The sequence below is a fragment of the Rana temporaria genome, chromosome 1 (genome assembly GCF_905171775.1).
Source record: "Rana temporaria chromosome 1, aRanTem1.1, whole genome shotgun sequence".
NCBI classification, from domain to species: Eukaryota; Metazoa; Chordata; class Amphibia; order Anura; family Ranidae; genus Rana; species Rana temporaria.
Window position 1 is genome coordinate 667,856,903 of NC_053489.1, and position 19,912 is coordinate 667,876,814.

Here is a 19,912-nt window from a genome sequence, read left to right on the forward strand (position 1 = left end):
TGGACCCTGTATAGGGATTAGTGTGGCCCCCCTGTATAGGGGTGTATTAGGAATGGATGTATATGGAATGGATCCCTGTATAGAGGTGTATTAGGAATGGATGTATATGGAATGGATCCCTGTATAGGGGTGTATTAGGAATGGATGTATATGGAATGGATCCCTGTATAGGGGTGTATTAGGAATGGATGTATAATGATGTATATGGAATGGATCCCTGTATAGAGGTGTATTAGGAATGGATGTATATGGAATGGATCCCTGTATAGGGGTGTATTAGGAATGGATGTATATGGAATGGATCCCTGTATAGGGGTGTATTAGGAATGGATGTATAATGATGTATATGGAATGGATCCCTGTATAGAGGTGTATTAGGAATGGATGTATATGGAATGGATCCCTGTAGCGCTCAGTGACAGCCCTGTGCAGTGACACCCCGCCCACTCCTCTCCATCCAAGCAGAGTGACAGCTCCAGGCCCCGCCCCACCTCTCGCCTTTCAGCCAGAGTGACAGCGGCTATCCCCGCCCCTCCGGCTCTCCCATTGGCTGTCCCCCTCCTCCGCCTGGCTGTGTTATTTTTCGAATATAAATGGTGCGGAGGATCGGGGAGAGAGAAGAGGCCAGGCCGGGCGGAGAGCGGAGGAATCGCTGGGTGTATGTGTGCCCGGCCGGCTACTACAACTACATCCCCACCCACCGGAGGATTATGATCGGATTATAGAGAACTTCTTCCCCCCCTTCCACCCCACCATCACCCTCCATCATCATCAGCACCCCGCTCCGCACACCGCTTCCCCCCGCACCGCCCCGCACATCGCTCCGCACCATGGAGATGGAGAAGATGCTGAACGACTTCAGTCCCACCAGCCGCCCCCTCCGCCGCCCCTCCACCCTTCTACCCTGCGGACTGAGCCTGCTGAGCCCCGAACCCGGAGTGCTGTCCCCGGTCACCAGCCTCACCTTCACCATGAACCAGCTCGGAGTCCTCGGGAGGTGAGAGAGAGAGACACCGTATATATACGGCGGGGAATGTATCAATGTGTATATATATATACCGGGATTACACATAACGTATATATACGGCGGGGAATGTGTGACCGTATATATACGGCGGGGAATGTACAGTGTATATATATACCGGGATTACACATAACGTATATATACGGCGGGGAATGTGTGACTGTATATATATATATATACGGGGATTACACATAATGTGTATATATATACCGGGGATTGGATTACTACCCTTCTCTCTGCACCCCCTTTCTGTACCCTGCACCCTTCTACACCCCTTCTCCTACATCCTGCACCCCCTTCTCCTACATCCTGCACCCCTTCTTTTTCAGCATGCACCCCCTGTCTTGCACCCTTCTTCTGCACCCCCTATCCTAGCACTGGTGCATGCAGTATTGGATTTGTGTGCACGCTAACCCCCCCCCCCCTGGCATTCTTCTTTAGTACCCCCCCCCCCCACTGATTTAATTCAATTCGCTATTTCTTATTTGGGGTATTAATATAATTTGCACCCCTACCCCCTTCTTGGCACCCCTGTATGCATTCAGGGGGTCTAATTTGCTGTATTGCATTACTATATGCATGTAATATGTGGGCCTGGCACTCTGCCCCCCTCTCCTGGTACCCTGCCCTCTTTCTCCTGGCACTCTGCCCCCCTCTCCTGGTACCCTGCCCTCTTTCTCCTGGCACTCTGCCCCCCTCTCCTGGCACTCTGCCCCCCTTCTCCTGGCACCATGCCCCCCACTTCTCCTGGCTCTTCCTGGTTTCTACATTTGCATCATGGGGTTTGCGTTGATCTGTGGGCCCCAGTCCTGGCACTGCATGTATACTTTCTATACCCCCCCCCCATAGTGTATATACCCCCCAGTCCTGGCAACGCATGTATACTTTCTATACCCCCCCATAGTGTATATACCCCCCAGTCCTGGCAACGCATGTATACTTTCTATACCCCCCCATAGTGTATATACTCCCCAGGCCTGGCACTGCATGTATACTTTATATACCCCCCCCAGTCCTGGCACTGCATGTATACTTTTCCTCCCCCCCCCCCCCCCATAGTGTATATACCCCCCTGGCCTGGCACTGCATGTATACTTTGCATACCCCCCCCCCCCCCCATAGTGTATATACCTCCCAGTCCTGGCACTGCATGTATACTTTCTATACCCCCCCCCCATAGTGTATATACCCCCCAGTCCTGGCAACGCATGTATACTTTCTATACCCCCCCATAGTGTATATACTCCCCAGGCCTGGCACTGCATGTATACTTTATATACCCCCCCAGTCCTGGCACTGCATGTATACTTTTCCTACCCCCCCCCCTCCATAGTGTATATACCCCCCTGGCCTGGCACTGCATGTATACTTTGCATACCCCCCCCCCCCCCCCCCATAGTGTATATACCTCCCAGTCCTGGCACTGCATGTATACTTTCTATACCCCCCCCCATAGTGTATATACCCCCCCAGTCCTGGCAACGCATGTATACTTTCTATACCCCCCCATAGTGTATATACTCCCCAGGCCTGGCACTGCATGTATACTTTATATACCCCCCCAGTCCTGGCACTGCATGTATACTTTTCCTACCCCCCCCCTCCATAGTGTATATACCCCCCTGGCCTGGCACTGCATGTATACTTTCCATACCCCCCCCCCATAGTGTATATACCTCCCAGTCCTGGCACTGCATGTATACTTTCTATACCCCCCCCCCATAGTGTATATACCCCCCAGTCCTGGCAATGCATGTATACTTTCTATACCCCCCCCCATAGTGTATATACCTCTCAGGCCTGGCACTGCATGTATACTTTCTATACCCCCCCCCCCATAGTGTATATACCTCCCAGTCCTGGTAACGCATGTATACTTTCTATACCCCCCCCCCCCCCATAGTGTATATACCCCCCAGTCCTGGCAATGCATGTATACTTTCTATACCCCCCCAATAGTGTATATACCCCCCAGTCCTGGCACTGCATGTATACTTTTCATACCCCCTGGATATACCCCCCAGTCCTGGCACCGCATGTATACTTTCTATACCCCCTCTCCTATCTGTATTGTATATTTCCTCCATACATTCTATTCTATTTCTGGAACGTGTTTATATTCCACATTTCTATTTTTAACTCTATTGTTTTATTTTGTATCTCCATTTCTTACTGTTTATATCTGTGGGGATGCTGTGTGTTTATATTGTTCATATACAGGCTGATACATTGTATATGTGATCACACACAGACACATTGTATCCAATCCTGTTCTGTTCTTATAACGACATTGTGTGGGTTGTGTTGGATTCCAGGGGTGATCAGTACGGTGTGTATGTTGTGTTTTAGGTTGTGTTTTAGGTTGTGTTTTAGGTTGTGTTTTGTTGATCCTGTGCTGTATTCTCATCCAGTGTCCGGTGTATGTATTTTCTCCTGTATTGGATATATCGACGATGTTCTGCAGTTTTCTCAGCACTTTGGTTTCTGCAGTTTATTGATCGTCTGATCGGTTTATATTGGTGGATATGACCTCCTGTATTGATCTTTCTATACATTGACTGTTTCTTGTTGTTTTTGGATTCTGATGACTTTTGGCTCCTTTATTTATGTTTTGTGGTGTGTTGGTGTCCAGTCTGTATTCATATGCAGAGTGTCCATGTGACGGAGGCCTATTGTGCAGTACTCTATGCATGGCATTACTATACACTGGCCCCCCATTGTTCTTCTGTGGCTTGTTGGGTTTTACCTGCCCCCCCCCCCCATTGTTCTTCTGTGACTTTTTTGCTGGCCCCCCCCATTGTTCTTCCCTGGCCCAGTGCGGTCCACCCATACCAAAAACCTTGTCATGGGTTCATAGTGAACCGACAGGCCGCCTGTCCTGTTAGAATTTTACTTTTGGATAAAGCTGGGAAAGGAATATCATCTGTCAGGTTTTGATCACAACGTGTGTCCCCCCAGAGAGATTCTTCGTCGCTTACTGACCTGGTGACAACACAACAGGAAGTGAGGAAAATCACATCAATTAGACACAACAATAAAAACACTTAATAAAACGGGCAAGGCTGAGAACCTGTACCCGGCGTCTGTTCTCATTTGTGTCCCTTTTGGTGAGATTTTTCTTACTTCCTGTTCTGGTGACACAACAGGAAGTGAGGAAAATCACATCAATTGGACACAAGAAAAATAAAAAAAATAACTTTATTAATGGAACGAAGAAGATTCTATTAATAAAGTGTTGTTAATAGAATAGGGAAGGCCAAGAACCTGTGCCAGGTGCCTGTTACTGTCTGTGCCCCCCCCTTTAGTGAGATTTTCTTACTTCCTGTGCTGGTGACAACAGGAAGTGAGGAAAAATCTCATCAATTAGACACAACAATAAAAAACAAACAAAAAACGTTATTGATAAAATGAAGAAGATTCGATTAATAAAGCGTTGTTAATAGAATGGGGAAGGCCAAGAACCTGTGCCAGGTGCCTGTTACTGTCTGTGCCCCCCCCCTTTAGTGAGATTTTCTTACTTCCTGTGCTGGTGACAACGCAACAGGAAGTGAGGAAAAATCTCATCAACTGGACACAACAATAAAAAAAAAACAAAAAAAATGTTATTAACAGAATGGGGAAAGCCTGTGACAGGTGCCTGTCCCCTTTAGTGAGATTTTCTTACCTGCTGTGCTGGTGACACAACAGGAAGCGAGAAAAATCTCATTCATTGGACCAGGGATCCTCAAACTACGGCCCTCCAGCTGTTGCAGAACCACACCTCCCACCAGGCCATTGTAAAACTCCGACATTCACAGACATGATGGGAATTGTAGTTTTCTGAACAACTGGAGGGCCGTAGTTTGAAGAATTGGACACTGGAATAAGAACGATTTTATGAATAGAATAGGGAAGGCGGGCTGATAACCTGTGCTAGGTGTCTGTTGGTGCCTGTGTTTTTTTTTTTTGGTGAGATTTTCTTACTTCCTGCTCTGGTGACACAACAGGAAGTGGGGGGGGAATCTCCCTAATGGGGACACCAACCTCAAAAAACTGCTTGCATTCTATGGCTATATCACCAGTCTGCTAGTCTGTATTTCGATTTTCGATCTTGGGTATAAAATGAGGGGTTCGGTTGCGGCTCTGGGTCAATATTTTGGGAAGGGATTTGCCCCCGCCCCCCCCCCCCCCGCAGGGGACATGTTCTGGGGACACCGTTGTTGTGCCGCTTCTCGCACACCTTCCTATATAATGACAAAGGAAGCGAAGGATCGCACCTCATCATCTAATCCGCCAACAAACACCTTTTCTTGTACCTGTCCGGGGGCCCGAGGTGTGGAATGGCTCATTAAACACCTCCAAACATGTCACCTCCCCTCCCCCCTCCCCCCGGGGCAGGAAATATTGAGCCCCTCTGGCTACAGAAAAAAAGTTCTGGGTTAGAGAGGGGGCGGAGTCCTGCGATTGCTGTGACAATGTCAGAATACAGGCGATGTGATTGGTCGATGCACTAAATGTTTAAAAAAAAAATGAATAGCAGAAAGTGTACAGTGATACTTTTTATTGGCTGATTAGAACTAAAGACAAAGGGGCAGATCCACATACAAATAGATTGGCGCAGCGTATCAGAGATACACTACGCCGCCGTACCTTACCTGGCTTTAAATCGAATCCTGGAAGAATTTGCGCCGTAAGTTACGGCGGCGTAGTCTATCTCTGGCGGCGGAATTCAAATCGGCGATTAGGGGGCGTGTTTCATTTAAATGAAGCGCGTCCCCGTGCCGAATGAACTGCGCATGCTCCGTTTAAAAATTTCCCGCCGTGCTTTGCGCTAAATGACGACGCAACAACGTCATTTTTTTAACTTGGACGTGATTTACGTCCATCCTGATTCACGGACCACTTACGCAAAACAAAAAAAAAAATTCAAATTTCGACGCGGGAACGACGGCCATACTTAACATGGCAAGTCTATCTATACGCCGCAAAATAGCAGCTTTAACTATACGCCGGAAAAAGCCGACTAGAGACGACGTAAGAGAATGCGACGGCCGCGCGTACGTTCGTGGATCGGAAATAGCTAATTTGCATACCCGACGCTGAAAACTACGCAAACTCCACCCAGCGGACGCCAAAGAATTGCATCTTAGATCCGAAGACGTACTCCTGTCGGATCTAACCCCGATGCCGTAATATCTTGGTTTGAGGATTCAAACTAAAGATACGACGCAGGAAATTTGAAAGTACGCCGGCGTACTCTGTCTGTGGATCTGCCCCACAGCTTTTTTTTTTTGTAAAGTAAGAGAGGTCTAGAACCTCTGTGAGATCTTTTTTTTTTTTTTTGCTGTCTGTGTCCCTTTAGGGAGATTTTCCCCTCACTTCCTGTCCCATAGCCAAACAGGAAGTGAGAGGAAATCCCTACAAAGCGAGGTTAGGTTTGGAATTTATTGATCGCCTGTTTTGTTTTATATTGGTGTGTATGACTAATAACCAAGAAGCCCTGGTGTCCCCATTAGAAGATTTTCCCTCTATTCCTGTTCTGGTGACAACCCCAAATTTTGTGCATTCCCTTCACTGGTAAACTCTAAAGTAGAACTAAAAGGGGATGTAAAGGAAATGTTTTTTCCCCCTAAATAGCTTCCTCTACCTTAGTGCAGTCCTCCTTCACTTACCTCATCCTTCCATTTTACTTTTAAATGTCCTTATTTCTTCTGAGAAATCCTCACTTCCTGTTCTTCTGTCTGTAACTCCACACAGTAATGCGAGGCTTTCTCCCTGGTGTGGAGTGTCGTGCTCGCCCCCTCCCTTGGACTACAGGAGAGTCAGGACGCTCTCTACGTTGCAGATAGAGAAAGGAGCTGTGTGTTAGTGGGCGTCCTGACTCTCCTGTAATCCAGGGGGGGGGGGGGGGGCGAGCATGACACTCCACACCAGGGAGAAAGCCTTGCATTACTGTGTGGAGTTACAGACAGAAGAACAGGAAGTGAGGATTTCTCAATAAGGACATTTAAAAGCAAAATGGATTCCCTCACTTCCTGTTGTGGCAGTGGGACAGGAAGTGAAGGGAACCCCCCCCCCCCCCTCTGACCCCCGGGGTATAGCCCCCTATTCATGCTCAGTCTATACAATTGCGTCTTCTCCTGGCTGATTGCAGCAATTACACGTCGCGCCCCTCATTCCCAGCCGCCCTCCTCCTGTGTTTGTTTTATTTGAACAGGAGAAACCGATCTGTGAAGTTTAGAGTTTGTTTATATTTCTCCTCGGGTCGGTTTCTCCCGTGGTTTAAATATCCGTGCGTTTTACACGAGTTTAGACGCGTTCCGAGTGTCTAATCCGCCCTCCATGCGCTGATTTTCTGACCTCCTCTGAAAAAAAAACTTTCATTCTCCAACACAGACCACGGTAAAAAGCTGACAGGGGTTCTAACACCCCCTTACTACTCTATCCATATCTAAAAAAAAGTTTTGTTGTTGATGTGCAATAGTGTCTTATTAGTTGTTAATGCTGTCTCTGGTGATATGGCTTTGTTTTTGATTGGGGGGGGGGGGGGTTGTCTCAGTTTTTTTCTTATCACCCAATAACAAAGTGTTTTTTGGGGGGGGGGATGTTATTTTTCGTTTTTTAGGGGGGTCTTTGTTTGTTTTTTTCGATTTTAGAGGGCTCTTTGTGTTTGTGTATGGTTTTTGTGTTTTCTTTCCTCTGTTTTTTTTTGGGGGGGGGGTAGGGGTGTTTCTTTTGGGGTTTTTGGGGGGCTTTTTGTGTTTTTTTTTTTACTTTGTTTTTTGTTTTTGGGGGGGGGGGTGTGTTTTTTTTATGTTTCTTGCCACCAGTTTACAAAGTTTTTCTTTTTGGGGGGGGGCGGGTTCTTTTTTTGTTTTTACATGATCGTCACATATGTGATTGAACATAAATTCTATTAAGTACCCCTGATGAAGGGCTTGAACCTGAAATGCGTTGGTACCGAAAAGTGTTTATTTTTTTGGGGGGGATTTTTTGTTTTGCTTTTTCAATTTTAGATGTCTTTTTGCGTTTGTGTATGTTATGTGTGTTTTTTTTTTTATGCTTCTTACCAACAATTTAGAATTTTTTTGTGGGGGGGGGGGGTTATTTTCTTTGTTTTTTCAATTGTAGATGTCTTTTTGCATTTGTGTATGTTATGTGTGTTTTTTTTACCACCAATTTACAATTTATTTATTTTTTTGGGGGGGGAGGGGGGTTTCTTTGCTTTGTTTTTTCAATTTTAGATGTCTTTTTGTGTATGTGTGTTTTTTTTTTGTTTTGTTTGTTTTTTTGGTTTTTTTTATGTTTCTTACCACCAATTTACATATTTTTTTTATTTGGGGGGGGGGGGGGGGTTATTTTTGGTTTATTTATTTTTTTGGGGGGGGGGGTTCTTTGCTTTTGTTTTTTTCAATTTTAGAGAGCTTTTTTGTGTTTGTGTATGTTCTGTGTTTTTTTTGTTTTGTTTTTCTTATGTTTCTTACCACCAATTTACAAAAACATTTTTTGGGGGTGGGGGAGTTTCTTTTTGGTTTATTTAATTTTTTTGGGGGGGGGGTCTTTGCTTTGTTTTTTGTTTGTTTGGTTTTTTATTTTATTTTAGAGGACTTTTTGTGTTTGTGTACTTTTTTTAAAAACATTTTTACCACCAATTTACAAAAAAAAATTGGGGCGGAGGGAGTTTCTTTTTGGTTTATTTTTTGGGGGGGGTTCTTTGCTTTGTTTTTTTTTTTTCAATTATAGAGGACTTTTTGTGTTTGTGTACTTTTAAAAAAAAAATTTTTAACACCAATTTACTATTTTTTTTTTCTTTTTGCAGCCTCAGCGACACGCCAAAGCGAAGAGGCTTCGGCTATCCCGTCTTGACCTCCAGCTTGATCCGCACCTCTTCCTCCGACTCGTCTGACTCCGGTGAGTGCGCCTGGGCGATCGCCCCGTCGATTAGGGTTGCGACTGGCATTGATTAGGGTGCCCTGTGCCTCTCCTCTTGGGATACCCAGAGTGTACCCCGTAAAGAGAACCACCCTATAGCAACAGCAGAAGCAGTGTCTTTATAGCGGAACTGTTGCCTTTATGTTTCTATTCATTTTATTTATTTGAATATTTATTTATTTTGCTGACATGGTTTTAATTTTAAATATTATGTAGTAGGGCGGGAAAGTGTAAGTTTTGTGGGCGGTCCTGATGGTGGGTGGGTGGAGACACAAAATCTCGTAGGGTGTTGGGTACAGGAGATCGGCAGCCTGTGGGAAATGATCGCATACAGCAATTTAGTTGCTCCATTTAAAGTAATATTGTACTTTTTTGATTCGGCATTCTCTAACTTTTCTGTCTCTCTCTCAGGTTTGTGTTTGGAGGATATCAGCCCCGTCTCTTCGGAAATGTAAGTGCGCTTTGTGTTTACCTTCACTACGACTTGTCTCTGCATGCGCTGGCTGTGTAGATGGGTATGTGTGTGGGAGGAGGTTGTGCAACCTGTTGTGTTGGCTTTCCTATCAGTGGAAATAAATTGCTCAAAATGTAACATTTTAAATGAACCCCCCCCTCCTCCTCTTCCTCCAATTCTGTACATGTCAAGGATTGTAGCAGATCCTCACCTGCTTCTGTTCTGTAGGTATTTAATAATAAACCACCCCAATGGCTCCAAGCCAGTGTTCTACCTGTACTGTGGTCACATGATCATCCCTGAACCCTCCTCAGATATCACTGTCATAGGTGTGCGCACAGGGTGCGCCAGGTGTGCCCAGGCACACCCTAATCACTCCCTGCTGCCCGGCGCTCCCTCCCACAGCATGGCTGGCTTGCCTCCTCTCCCATTGGCTACTGCAGTGGGCACACATGGATGATATTTCAGGATGCGTGGGGAAAGGGGGTAATGTCATTTACTGGCCCCCTTCCCTTTCTGAATGAACACAGTGAGAGATCGGTACCATGTTTTTGAGCTTTCAGGTGCACACCCTAATGCAACAAGCTGCGCACACCTATGATCACTGTATTGATAAAGACTCCAGCATTCTCTAAGGCTGCATTCACACCTAATCGCGGCGTTTTGTCCCGCGAATTGCGGCGACAAATTGCGGTGTTTTGTACCGCGATTTGCGGCGAAAAAACGCCGCGATTTTAACCCCCATTAACCCCCAGGTCCACATCTCCTATGCCGAAGCCGCCTGAAAAAAAGGGTTCAGGGACTTGTTTTGAGCTTCAGGCGTTCGGCGTTTCGGCGTTCGGCGTGGAGATGTGAACCATCTCCATAGAGGGCAATAGTATTTCTCTCCTCCAGCGTATCGAGCGTCGGGCGTAAATACGCCTAGGTGTGAATGGAGCCTTAGAACCACAATGTGGTCTTGTGATTCCCCCAGAGACAATAGCGATTCCAATAAGCTGGAAAAGGTTACGATTTGTTCTAGCGATACAATGTATCTTCTGCGCACTCTGGAAAGGTTCCAAAAAAAAAAAAAGGGACGGGACCTGGCAGCATTTTTGACCCCGTCTGAGCATCTCCTGGCTGGTCGCCCGGCAACCCTTCTGGTTTCTATGGCGTCTCTCGGAAGACGGACTGAAAGGGGGGCGTTCAACCCTTTGCTGGGCGTGCAAGTCGGGTCCCCAAACTATTCCAAGAAAGTGTTCGTCGCGTTGCATCCATTCCTGATACACGTTCATAAAAACTGGCTTCTTTTTTCACATCCTCTGCCCGCATTCTCCACCTGTTTCTACAAAAGTATGTCAGGGAGGGTGCGCTCGTAACGTCAGTGCATACCTCCCATCATGCATTGTTCCAGCAACTGTGTAAATGGTGAAACAAAAAAAAAAGAGAGATGACAGGGGCAGGTTCAATATGGAGGGATATCGCAGTATAGATCTGACCAAGTCCTTAGGTGAGCAGTCACAAATTGTTTATGGGTCCCCCCCCCCCCATTTCTCTGCATGGCCGTCTTTATTATTGATCGGACCCCGGGCAAATATTTTCTTGGGCCCTCCCGAATCCACTTATCAGCTATTCGCAGGCTCAAGGGGAAGCTGCCTTGGGCCCCAGGACAATGACTGGGCCCGGGGCAGCTTCCCCTTTTGCCCTGTGTTAAAGACGGCCATGTCTCCCTGTATTGTGTTGTTGTAATGTTCCCCTGTCAAGACACCATCCTCCCTGGCAGGGCTTCTCTTTCTTTCACCATTCCTGGTCTGCGACCATTCTCTGTGGTGACCTTCCGTGGGACACCCAGGTTGGTTTTAGGGGTGGTGTCGGTAATCTCCACGGACACCATCCATTGCAGTGATGCCTTTGATCTCTGTTTGAAATAACCCAGAAGAACATTGCACCATTTATCCTATCCTATTTCGATATATATATTTGAACTTAAATTCTCCTATTAAGCACCCCTGACGAAGGGCTTGAAGCTGAAACGTGTTGGGTGCCGAAGAGTGTTTTCGGACATTGGAGAGTAACATATACTACCGTGTTTCCCCAAAAATAAGGTCTTATATTAATTATGCCAAAAAAAGACACAGTAGGGCTTTTTTTTCGGGGTAGGTCTTACCATGTAATGTACTGTCTTCTCTCCCCCTCTCCCTCCCTGCCTGTCAGGAATCCCCAGTGTGAACCGAGTTAAAATGCTTGTAAAATCCTATAATCCACTCTATTACAGTATTATATAATTTACAATGTGTGCGTTTCTGTAATATAATTGTGCCAAATACCTTCGTTATAGTGCCGCTCTGCGCTTCTGTGACCCGCCGGAGCTCTCCTCCCCACAATTATATTGCAGAAACACACACATTGTACATTATATACTACTGTAATAGAGTGGATTATAGGATTTTACAAGCATTTTTAACTAGGGCTTATTTTCGGGGTAGGGCTTATATTGCAGCCCTCCTGGAAAATAACGCTAGGTCTTATTATTAACAGAGTATATTACATATCTTGCATGTTCGCAATGATTTCATCAACATTGCACCATTTATCCTATCCTATTTTGATAAATATTTGAACATAAATCCTCTTATTAAGCACCCCTGATGAAGGGCTTGAAGTTGAAATCCGTCTGGGGGACCGAAGAGTGTTTTCGGACATTGGAGAGTAACATATACTATATTATATATCTTGCACGTTCGCAATGATTTCAGCAACATTGCGCCATTTATCCTATCCTATTTTGATAAATATTTGAACATAAATCCTCCTATTAAGCACCCCTGACGAAGGCCTTGAAGCTGAAACGTGTTGGGGGTGCCGAAGAGTGTTTTTCGGACATTGGAGAGTAACATATACTACATTATATATCTTGCACGTTCGCAATGATTTCAGCAACATTGCGCCATTTATCCTATCCTATTTTGATAAATATTTAAACATAAATCCTCCTATTAAGCACCCCTGACGAAGGGCTTGAAGTTGAAATCCGTCGGGGGGAACGAAGAGTGTTTTCGGACATTGGAGAGTAACATATATACTATATTACATACAGTATCTTGTTGCATAGTAGGTGAGGTTGAAAAAAGACACAAGTCCAACCTACGTAATTGTTCTTGCTTTGTTTTTTACATGATCGTCACATATGTGTACATTTCATATGTACCAATAAACATTTGATTTTACTCAATTTTGGTGATGTTGTTGTCGTTAAAATCCCATTTTAGAGGGTATCTCCTTTTTCTTCATATACTCGGGTATGTGGCCACCTCTTACCATTTTCTGACACGGTGGAAACATTCATATATGATTGTCCTTTGCACCCGCCGCTCTTGTTGGGTTTCACTTTCTTTCTTATCGGTTGGTTGGAACCTCTTATCTGACCATGATAAGGCGATAAGAGTCACGTGGACTTTGTTTTTGGGATAATCGCTGTCACGCACGCGCGTCCCTGCAGGAATGTGAAGGAGGACATCTGCTGTGGAGGACTCTGCACTTTTCCATGGTTGCAGAACAGCTGGTGGGGCCCCTGAGCACTCCCATTGTGGCCCTAGGTGGAAGGATGTCTTTGTCTCTGCTAAGCTCACCTTTCCTCCTATGAGCCTCATAGCCTCTATGGGGAGGGAGGAGGTAACCTGATTCGTGGGCGTTGAGGCTCTTCCAGTTTCACTTTTTGTCGTCCGTCCGCGGGGGCCCCCGGGGAGGCCTGCAGAATGTCATTGTAAATTCCTCAGCTGGTGGGAAGGGCCGACACTCGGCTTGCCTGGCTATGCGCCAGTAATAGGTTACCTATAAACATGGAGCAATGCTAGGCAGCTGTTGAGGCACTACATGTGCCAGTGGTGCAGGCACGCTGGGATTTGTAGTCCTCCGTGCAGCGAGGAAGTGGCGAAGGGCGGTCCAGGAGAGCGCACGGTGCTGCTGCCAGCTGGGGCGTAGTGCGTCATCGGCAGGAAATCCTCTGAGATGGAAACAGCTGAGAAGTTGGTTAACCGTCTGCGTGCAATTTCCCCCAAAAGTGATGCAGCAGATTCAGGTTCTTCTTCTCGGTGTGAGAGATAAAGCGTCAGTCCGCCCCGGAAGCGGTTTTTCACTTATAGATCTGGATCTGCGGCTGGCTCTATTCTCACCCACCTTTACTTCAATCTGAATTTATTGAGGAATAAGAAAAGTTACAGGCATACAAATCGGTCAGGTATCGTGAGGTATAGAGAAGGTCCAGGTGACCATAGCCCATACCATGCCCACTTGCAGTCTTTGGTGAGGTCCAGGTGACCATAGCCCATACCATGCCCACTTGCAGTCTTTGGTGAGGTCCAGGTGACCATAGCCCATACCATGCCCACTTGCAGTCTTTGGTGAGGTCCAGGTGACCATAGCCCATACCATGCCCACTTGCAGTCTTTGGTGAGGTCCAGGTGACCATAGCCCATACCATGCCCACTTGCAGTCTTTGGTGAGGTTCAGGTGACCATAGCCCATACGATACGTTACGCCGCCGCGATTCTACGTGAATCTGGCCCTATATTTTTAAGTTGGTTGGCTAACTGTATAAATAATATCCTAATATTTTTTTTATTTAAAAAAAATAATATAATAAGAAAATAATATTATTAATTAATAATAATTGTTTTTATTATATTATTATTATTTTTTTTTTGCAATAATATTTTTTTTTTTAAATATAAGAAAAACAATATTATTTATATTATATTTTTAGTTAAAACAATTAAATGAAAAAAAAAAAAAAACAACAACGGTTAAAACTTGCACCAAAAACCTCTCCCCTTAACCTTGTTGTAAGAGGTGGAGTACAATCATTCCGGCCTCTTGCAGGGCGGTGGTGACAGGTGTGCGATGTTTGGAGAGGAAGCAGATATGGCAGATGACAATCTGTGTTTGTCGTTTTCCTTTCTTCTAACAACTGCGAGACAAAACCGCAGAGATCCTGAGCTGAGCAAATGCCACCCCCACCCCCTCCTTCGCCCACTTCCACTTTGTCCCCTCTAATTAGGGCCAATCCAGCCCAGGGCCCCCAGCACTGCTGGCACCTGTCAGCACTTTTCATGAACTGCCTCATACAGACTTGGCACAAAGGACGGGGTAGGGACAGGTGGAGAGGGGGGGGGGGGACAGGGGGTGTCATGCTTGCCCCCTGCTAACAAAACAATGGGCAGCTGTTCGGATTCCTTCACCTTTCACCTCCGGCGTGTGCGCGGCTGGGCGGCAACCACCAACCCGGCTTATTACCTGCGAAGAAGTCTCCTAGAATTTAGGAAAAAGTCTCTTGACCCCTGTTTACAGATTCACAACTTTTCTTTTCTTTTTATTCTTTTTTTTTTTTTGTACAGTTTTTAACCTTTTTTTAATATATATTCCTATTTTTGTCTTTTTTTATATATAATTTTTAACCTTCCTTTTTTTTCCCCTGGCTTTTTCCCTGTAATGCAAAAAATAAATAAAAAAAAAACAAGCAATAGAAAAAATAAATAAATAAGAAAAGAAAGGTTAAAAATTATAATATAAAAATATAGCAATATAAAATATAATTAAAAAATTGTGCAAAAAAAATATAATTATTTTTTTTTTTTGCACAATTTTCTTTTTATTTTTTTTTATATATTCCTATATAAAAAGAAAATTGTACAAAAAAATAAAAATATAAAAATAATGTTAAAAATTATATATAATATAATTTTTTTTTAAATTATTTGTTATATTCCTTTTTTTTTTGTTATCATTTTTAACCTTTCTTTATATATATATATATATATATATATATATATATATATATATATATATATATAAAGGTTAAAAATGCTAACAAAATATATATATAGGAATATAACAAATAATGAAAAAAAATTATATTATATATAATTTTTAACATTATTTTAATTTTTTTTGTACAATTTTCTTTTTATATAGGAATATATAAAAAAGAAAATTGTGCAATTTAATTATATTTTATATTCCTATATTTTTTATTTTTTTGTTATCATTTTTAACCTTTCTTTTCATATATATATATATATATATATATATATATATATATATATATATATATATTAGCATTACATGGAAAGAGCCAGGCTCATTTACTCACACGAACACTTTTAAAACTCTTTCCTATATTTTTATTTTTTTTGTTATCATTTTTAACCTTTCTTCTCTTATATTTTTTTTTTTAGCATTACAGGGAAAGAGCCAGGCTCATTTACTCACACGAACACTTTTAAAACTCTTTCTTATATATATTTTTTTTTTCATCATTTTTAACCTTTCTTTTCTTATTTTTTTTTTTTTTTCATTACAGGGAAAGAGCCAGGCTCATTTACTCACACGCACACTTTTAAAACTCTTGTATAAACCTTGTATATAGGGTTTTGCACGTCTTGCCTTTCATCTCTGCAGGAGACCTGTTTGCGGTTAAGCCCACCTTAAGCGCCTCAGACCGAAACCGAGATCCACATAAGTCTCAGTCTTTGTCATTACATGATGGAAATTATTATGCAAGCGTGAATCCACATGTGACATCAGCGGTCTGTCTCTAACAAGAGTGTCGGGACCTGGAGCAGTTCACCAGTTATATAGACGTCACATGTTTAGTACTTAAAGGAATAGTCCACCTTTTAAAAAAAAAATGTAAAGCGGACCCCCAACCCCACCTCTAAATATAAAAGAAAAAAAAGTGCAGCATGCACAGCCCTTGAAAGCTTTGGTTGTAAGCTTGCACTCCCCCTTGCGCCCTGGGAAGGCTACATCACCAATTCCTTCCAGGAAGACCAACTGTGTTGAGTACTTGCTGGGGGGGGGGGGAGTTCTCAACTTTTTAAAGTTTTTTTTAAGTAGGCTGCAATGCCAAGGACAGTAGGAAGCCCATCTTACCATCTCCCAGTCATTAGAAGCTGACCGTGTGCTGTTGGTGCCAGCCTGGTCACTAGATAGACTTCGACGCAGAACACGACCACTAAAAATATATGCAGTGGCTGGAGCCATCTACCCTGCTGCTGTATATATGCCTAATACTGTTGAGCACCCATGATTAATAGCCAGATTCAGAGAGATGGCCGCAACTTTAAGGCGGCGTAGCGTATCGTATTTACGCTACGCCGCCTTAAGTCAGAGAGGCAAGTACTGTATTCTCAAAGTACTTGCCTCCTAACTTACGGCGGCGTAGCGTAAATGCGGCGCCTAATTCAAATTCGGGTGAGGGGGCGTGTTTTATTATAATAAGGCTTGACCCGACGTGATGTTTTTTTTTTTTAACTGCGCATGCGCCGTGCGCCTACATTTCCCAGTGTTCATTGCGGCTAAGTCCGCCGCACGGGCCTATTGATTTCGGCGTGGACGTAAACGACGTAAATCCCTATTCACGGACGACTTACGCAAACGACGTAAAATTTTCGAATTTCGACGCGGGAACGGCGGCCATACTTTAAACATTACTATTCCAACTATTTGATGGAATAACTTTAGGCCTGCTAATGCGTTACGTAAACGGCGTATCTGTACTGCGGCGGCCGGGCGTACGTTCGTGAATAGGCGTATCTAGTGATTTACATATTCTACGCCGACCGCAATGGAAGCCCCACCTAGCGGCCAGCCAAAATACTGCACCCTAAGATAGGAAGGCGCAAGCCGTCGGATCTTAGATAGGTTTAAGTGTATCTCTGTTTGAGAATACACTTAAACATAGGTCGGCGCAGATTCTGAGTTAGGTCGGCGTAGATTCTGAGTTAGATCGGCGTATCTACTGATACGCCAACCTAACTCTTACTGAATCTACCTATAAGTCCTTATTGAGGAGGGCTACAAGTACAAATATGTTAGTTTAGGAGGGGGCACAGCTATGATTTCACTGAAGCCGTATAAAATATAACCCCTGAAGGCTTTAGAAGTGATATGTATTTGGTTATCCGCCACAGGTCAAAGTGTCCATTATTGGGCGCAGGGACCCTCTATGGACTGTAAGGGGACAATGGAGGAAGGACAAACATGGGGCAGTTAATGGTTACACGGCACGCACAAAAAAAAGATGGAAATAAATTGCGTTCAGTTTGGACACCCAGAGTGCGAGACACTTCAAGAGCTTGCGTTGTGGGGGTTGGGGTGGTAGGGAGGGGGGGGGGTCATTTGTGTTCCTAAAGACAGAATTATTATTATCCCAATGAAAGCAGTGCACATCAGGACACCCCAGCAGAGAGGCTGTATGCCTGAATAGATGAGGGGGGGAGGAGGTGTGTTTGAATACCCCGGGACACAAAGGCCGTAATCTCCCGGTGAAATGCTGGAGTTAATTGGGGCTGTGGCGTGCCTCCCATCTGCCGGCTCTCTGCTGTCTAGGAGGGCCGGGATCCTGAGTGCACGTGCTTCTATGAATGGCCTTGAATAGGCCCTTTATGCGTGCTGCCACACTTGTCTCGGCTGATTCAGGCTGACAGCTGTTGGGGGCCCTTGCATCAGACATATGGCTTGGGCCCTCGGCTAACAAAAGCCATTTGCATACAGGTGGAGTGAATGGAGCTGCTGGTGGAGTTCAGACTCTGAGACGGGACAAAGAGTCTTTGTTCCCGGGATTTTCTCTAATCTTTAATATCTCCTTATCTAGCTGTCATGTGACATTAAAGATTAAATCCCTCTCGGGGGGGGGGGGGGGGGGGGGGGGATCCCTTGTATGTCACCTGCTTAAAGGTGGACCAACATTTCACATTCCGAGATACCTCAGCCCCTCCCCCAACTCTGAATTCGCCTTTGCGTCTCTGATGTCGCCCCGTAACTTTAACGTTTAGATAATTTGACTTTACCTATTAACTTAAGGGGGCAGATCCACAGAGCAAGTACGCCGGCGTATCTACTGATACGCCGGCGTACTTTCAAATTTCCCGCGTCGTATCTTTAGTTTGAATCCTGAAACCAAGATACGACTGCATCTGGGTTTGCCGTACGCCTTCGGATCGTAGGTGCAATACTTCGGCGCCCGCTGGGTGGCGTTTGCGTTGTTTCCGAGTCGGGTATGCAAATTAGCGATTTACGGCGATCCACGAACGCCTGTAGCCGGCTTTTTCCGGCGTATAGTTAAAGCTGGTATTTTGCGGCGTATAGATAGACTTGCCATGTTAAGTATGGCCGTCGTTCCCGCGTCGAAATTTGAATTTTTTTTATTTTTTGCGTAAGTCGTCCGTGAATAGGGATGGACGTAACTCACGTCTAAGTTAAAAAAATGACGTCATTTAGCGCAATGCACGGCGGAAAATTTCGCGACGACGCATGCGCATTTCATTCGGCGCGGGGACGCGCTTCATTTAAATGAAACCCGCCCCCAGCCCACCCAATTTGAAATCCGCCGCCAGAAATACACTACGCCGCCATAACTTATGGCGCAAACTCGCTGAGGATTCTAATATACGCCAGGTAAGGTACGGCGGCGTAGCGTATCTCTGATACGCTACGCCGATCTAAATGTATGTGGATCTGGCACAAAATGTTTAATATTAGATGTTGGGCTTGGGTCTCATTCTATATCCTTGACATGCAAACCCCATGTAGATAAGTGTCCTGGCCAGAATGAAAGCGCAGGACCCCAGTGCTGCAAAGCAGAAGTGCTAACCACTAAGCCATTGCGATAATTTTTTTTTTTTTTTTAAAGCATTTGGTATATTTTGTTGGTGTGCCATGTTGTATGCAACCATAGTAGCCAAACTTCCCAAGACTGGCTTCAGTGATGGGCTTACTGCCTTTCCCAGAGGTTTGTCTACCGTGTTTCCCCAAAACTAAGACCTACCCCGAAAATAAAACCTAGCGTTATTTTTCCAGGAGGGCTGCAATATAAGCCCTACCCCAAAAATAAGCCCTAGTTTAAAATGTTTGTAACATCCTATAATTCACTCTATCACAATGTCCATCCACCACGTTCTTCTTCTCCCTTGCTGAGTTTCTTGTGATATGGTCAATAACATTGACATTTTCTCCTTCAACATTCCTTCTAACAGACAGATTTTAGCTTGTTTTGATGTTTAGTATGATGAATAGATAACCAACCACAGCCAGTTGGGTCGTTGTTGACTGATCAGGCTCTTAAGATGGGTTGCTAAGTTTACACATTGTTGCTCTTCTCTCGTGTTCCTCTTTCATATGTGCGGCCAGATTGTCCTTTGTTTCCTATTTACAGAGTATAAAAACACGCAGAGGAAGTGTTGTTGTTCCAGCTTCAGTTTCTAACGCTCTCTTGTTCCTTCCTTGCAGCTTTGAGAAGACTATTTTCGAACGCAGAATCCCAAACAATGAGTAAGTATGGCACGCGGACCGACACGCTTCATTTAGGCCTCGAGGAAGAGTTTATTTTTGGGACTGAATGGGGTGTTGAGAGACTTGTAGAAAACTTTCAGTTCTCAATCAAGCTAATGGTATTCGAAGCAAACTTTATATTTTTAGACACTTTTCTTTAATGTTTTGGAAGCCCTGAGAAGGAAGGGTGGTCAGATTCAACCCCCAAGTGATGT

The 19,912-nt window shown here is 44.5% G+C and overlaps 1 protein-coding gene across 1 annotated transcript in view; it reads left to right on the plus strand.

Annotated features, from left to right (window-relative positions):
* Positions 1–589: 589 nt before the first annotated feature.
* CDC25B (cell division cycle 25B) overlaps positions 590–19,912 on the plus strand; it is a 31,097-nt gene continuing 11,774 nt past the window's right edge. Inside the window, exons 1-4 of the mRNA XM_040335582.1 lie at positions 590–997; positions 8,823–8,914; positions 9,347–9,386; positions 19,656–19,697. Of these exons, the coding sequence (XP_040191516.1) occupies positions 831–997; positions 8,823–8,914; positions 9,347–9,386; positions 19,656–19,697 (341 nt within the window). The 5' untranslated portion in view covers positions 590–830. The remainder of the gene's footprint in view (positions 998–8,822; positions 8,915–9,346; positions 9,387–19,655; positions 19,698–19,912) is intronic.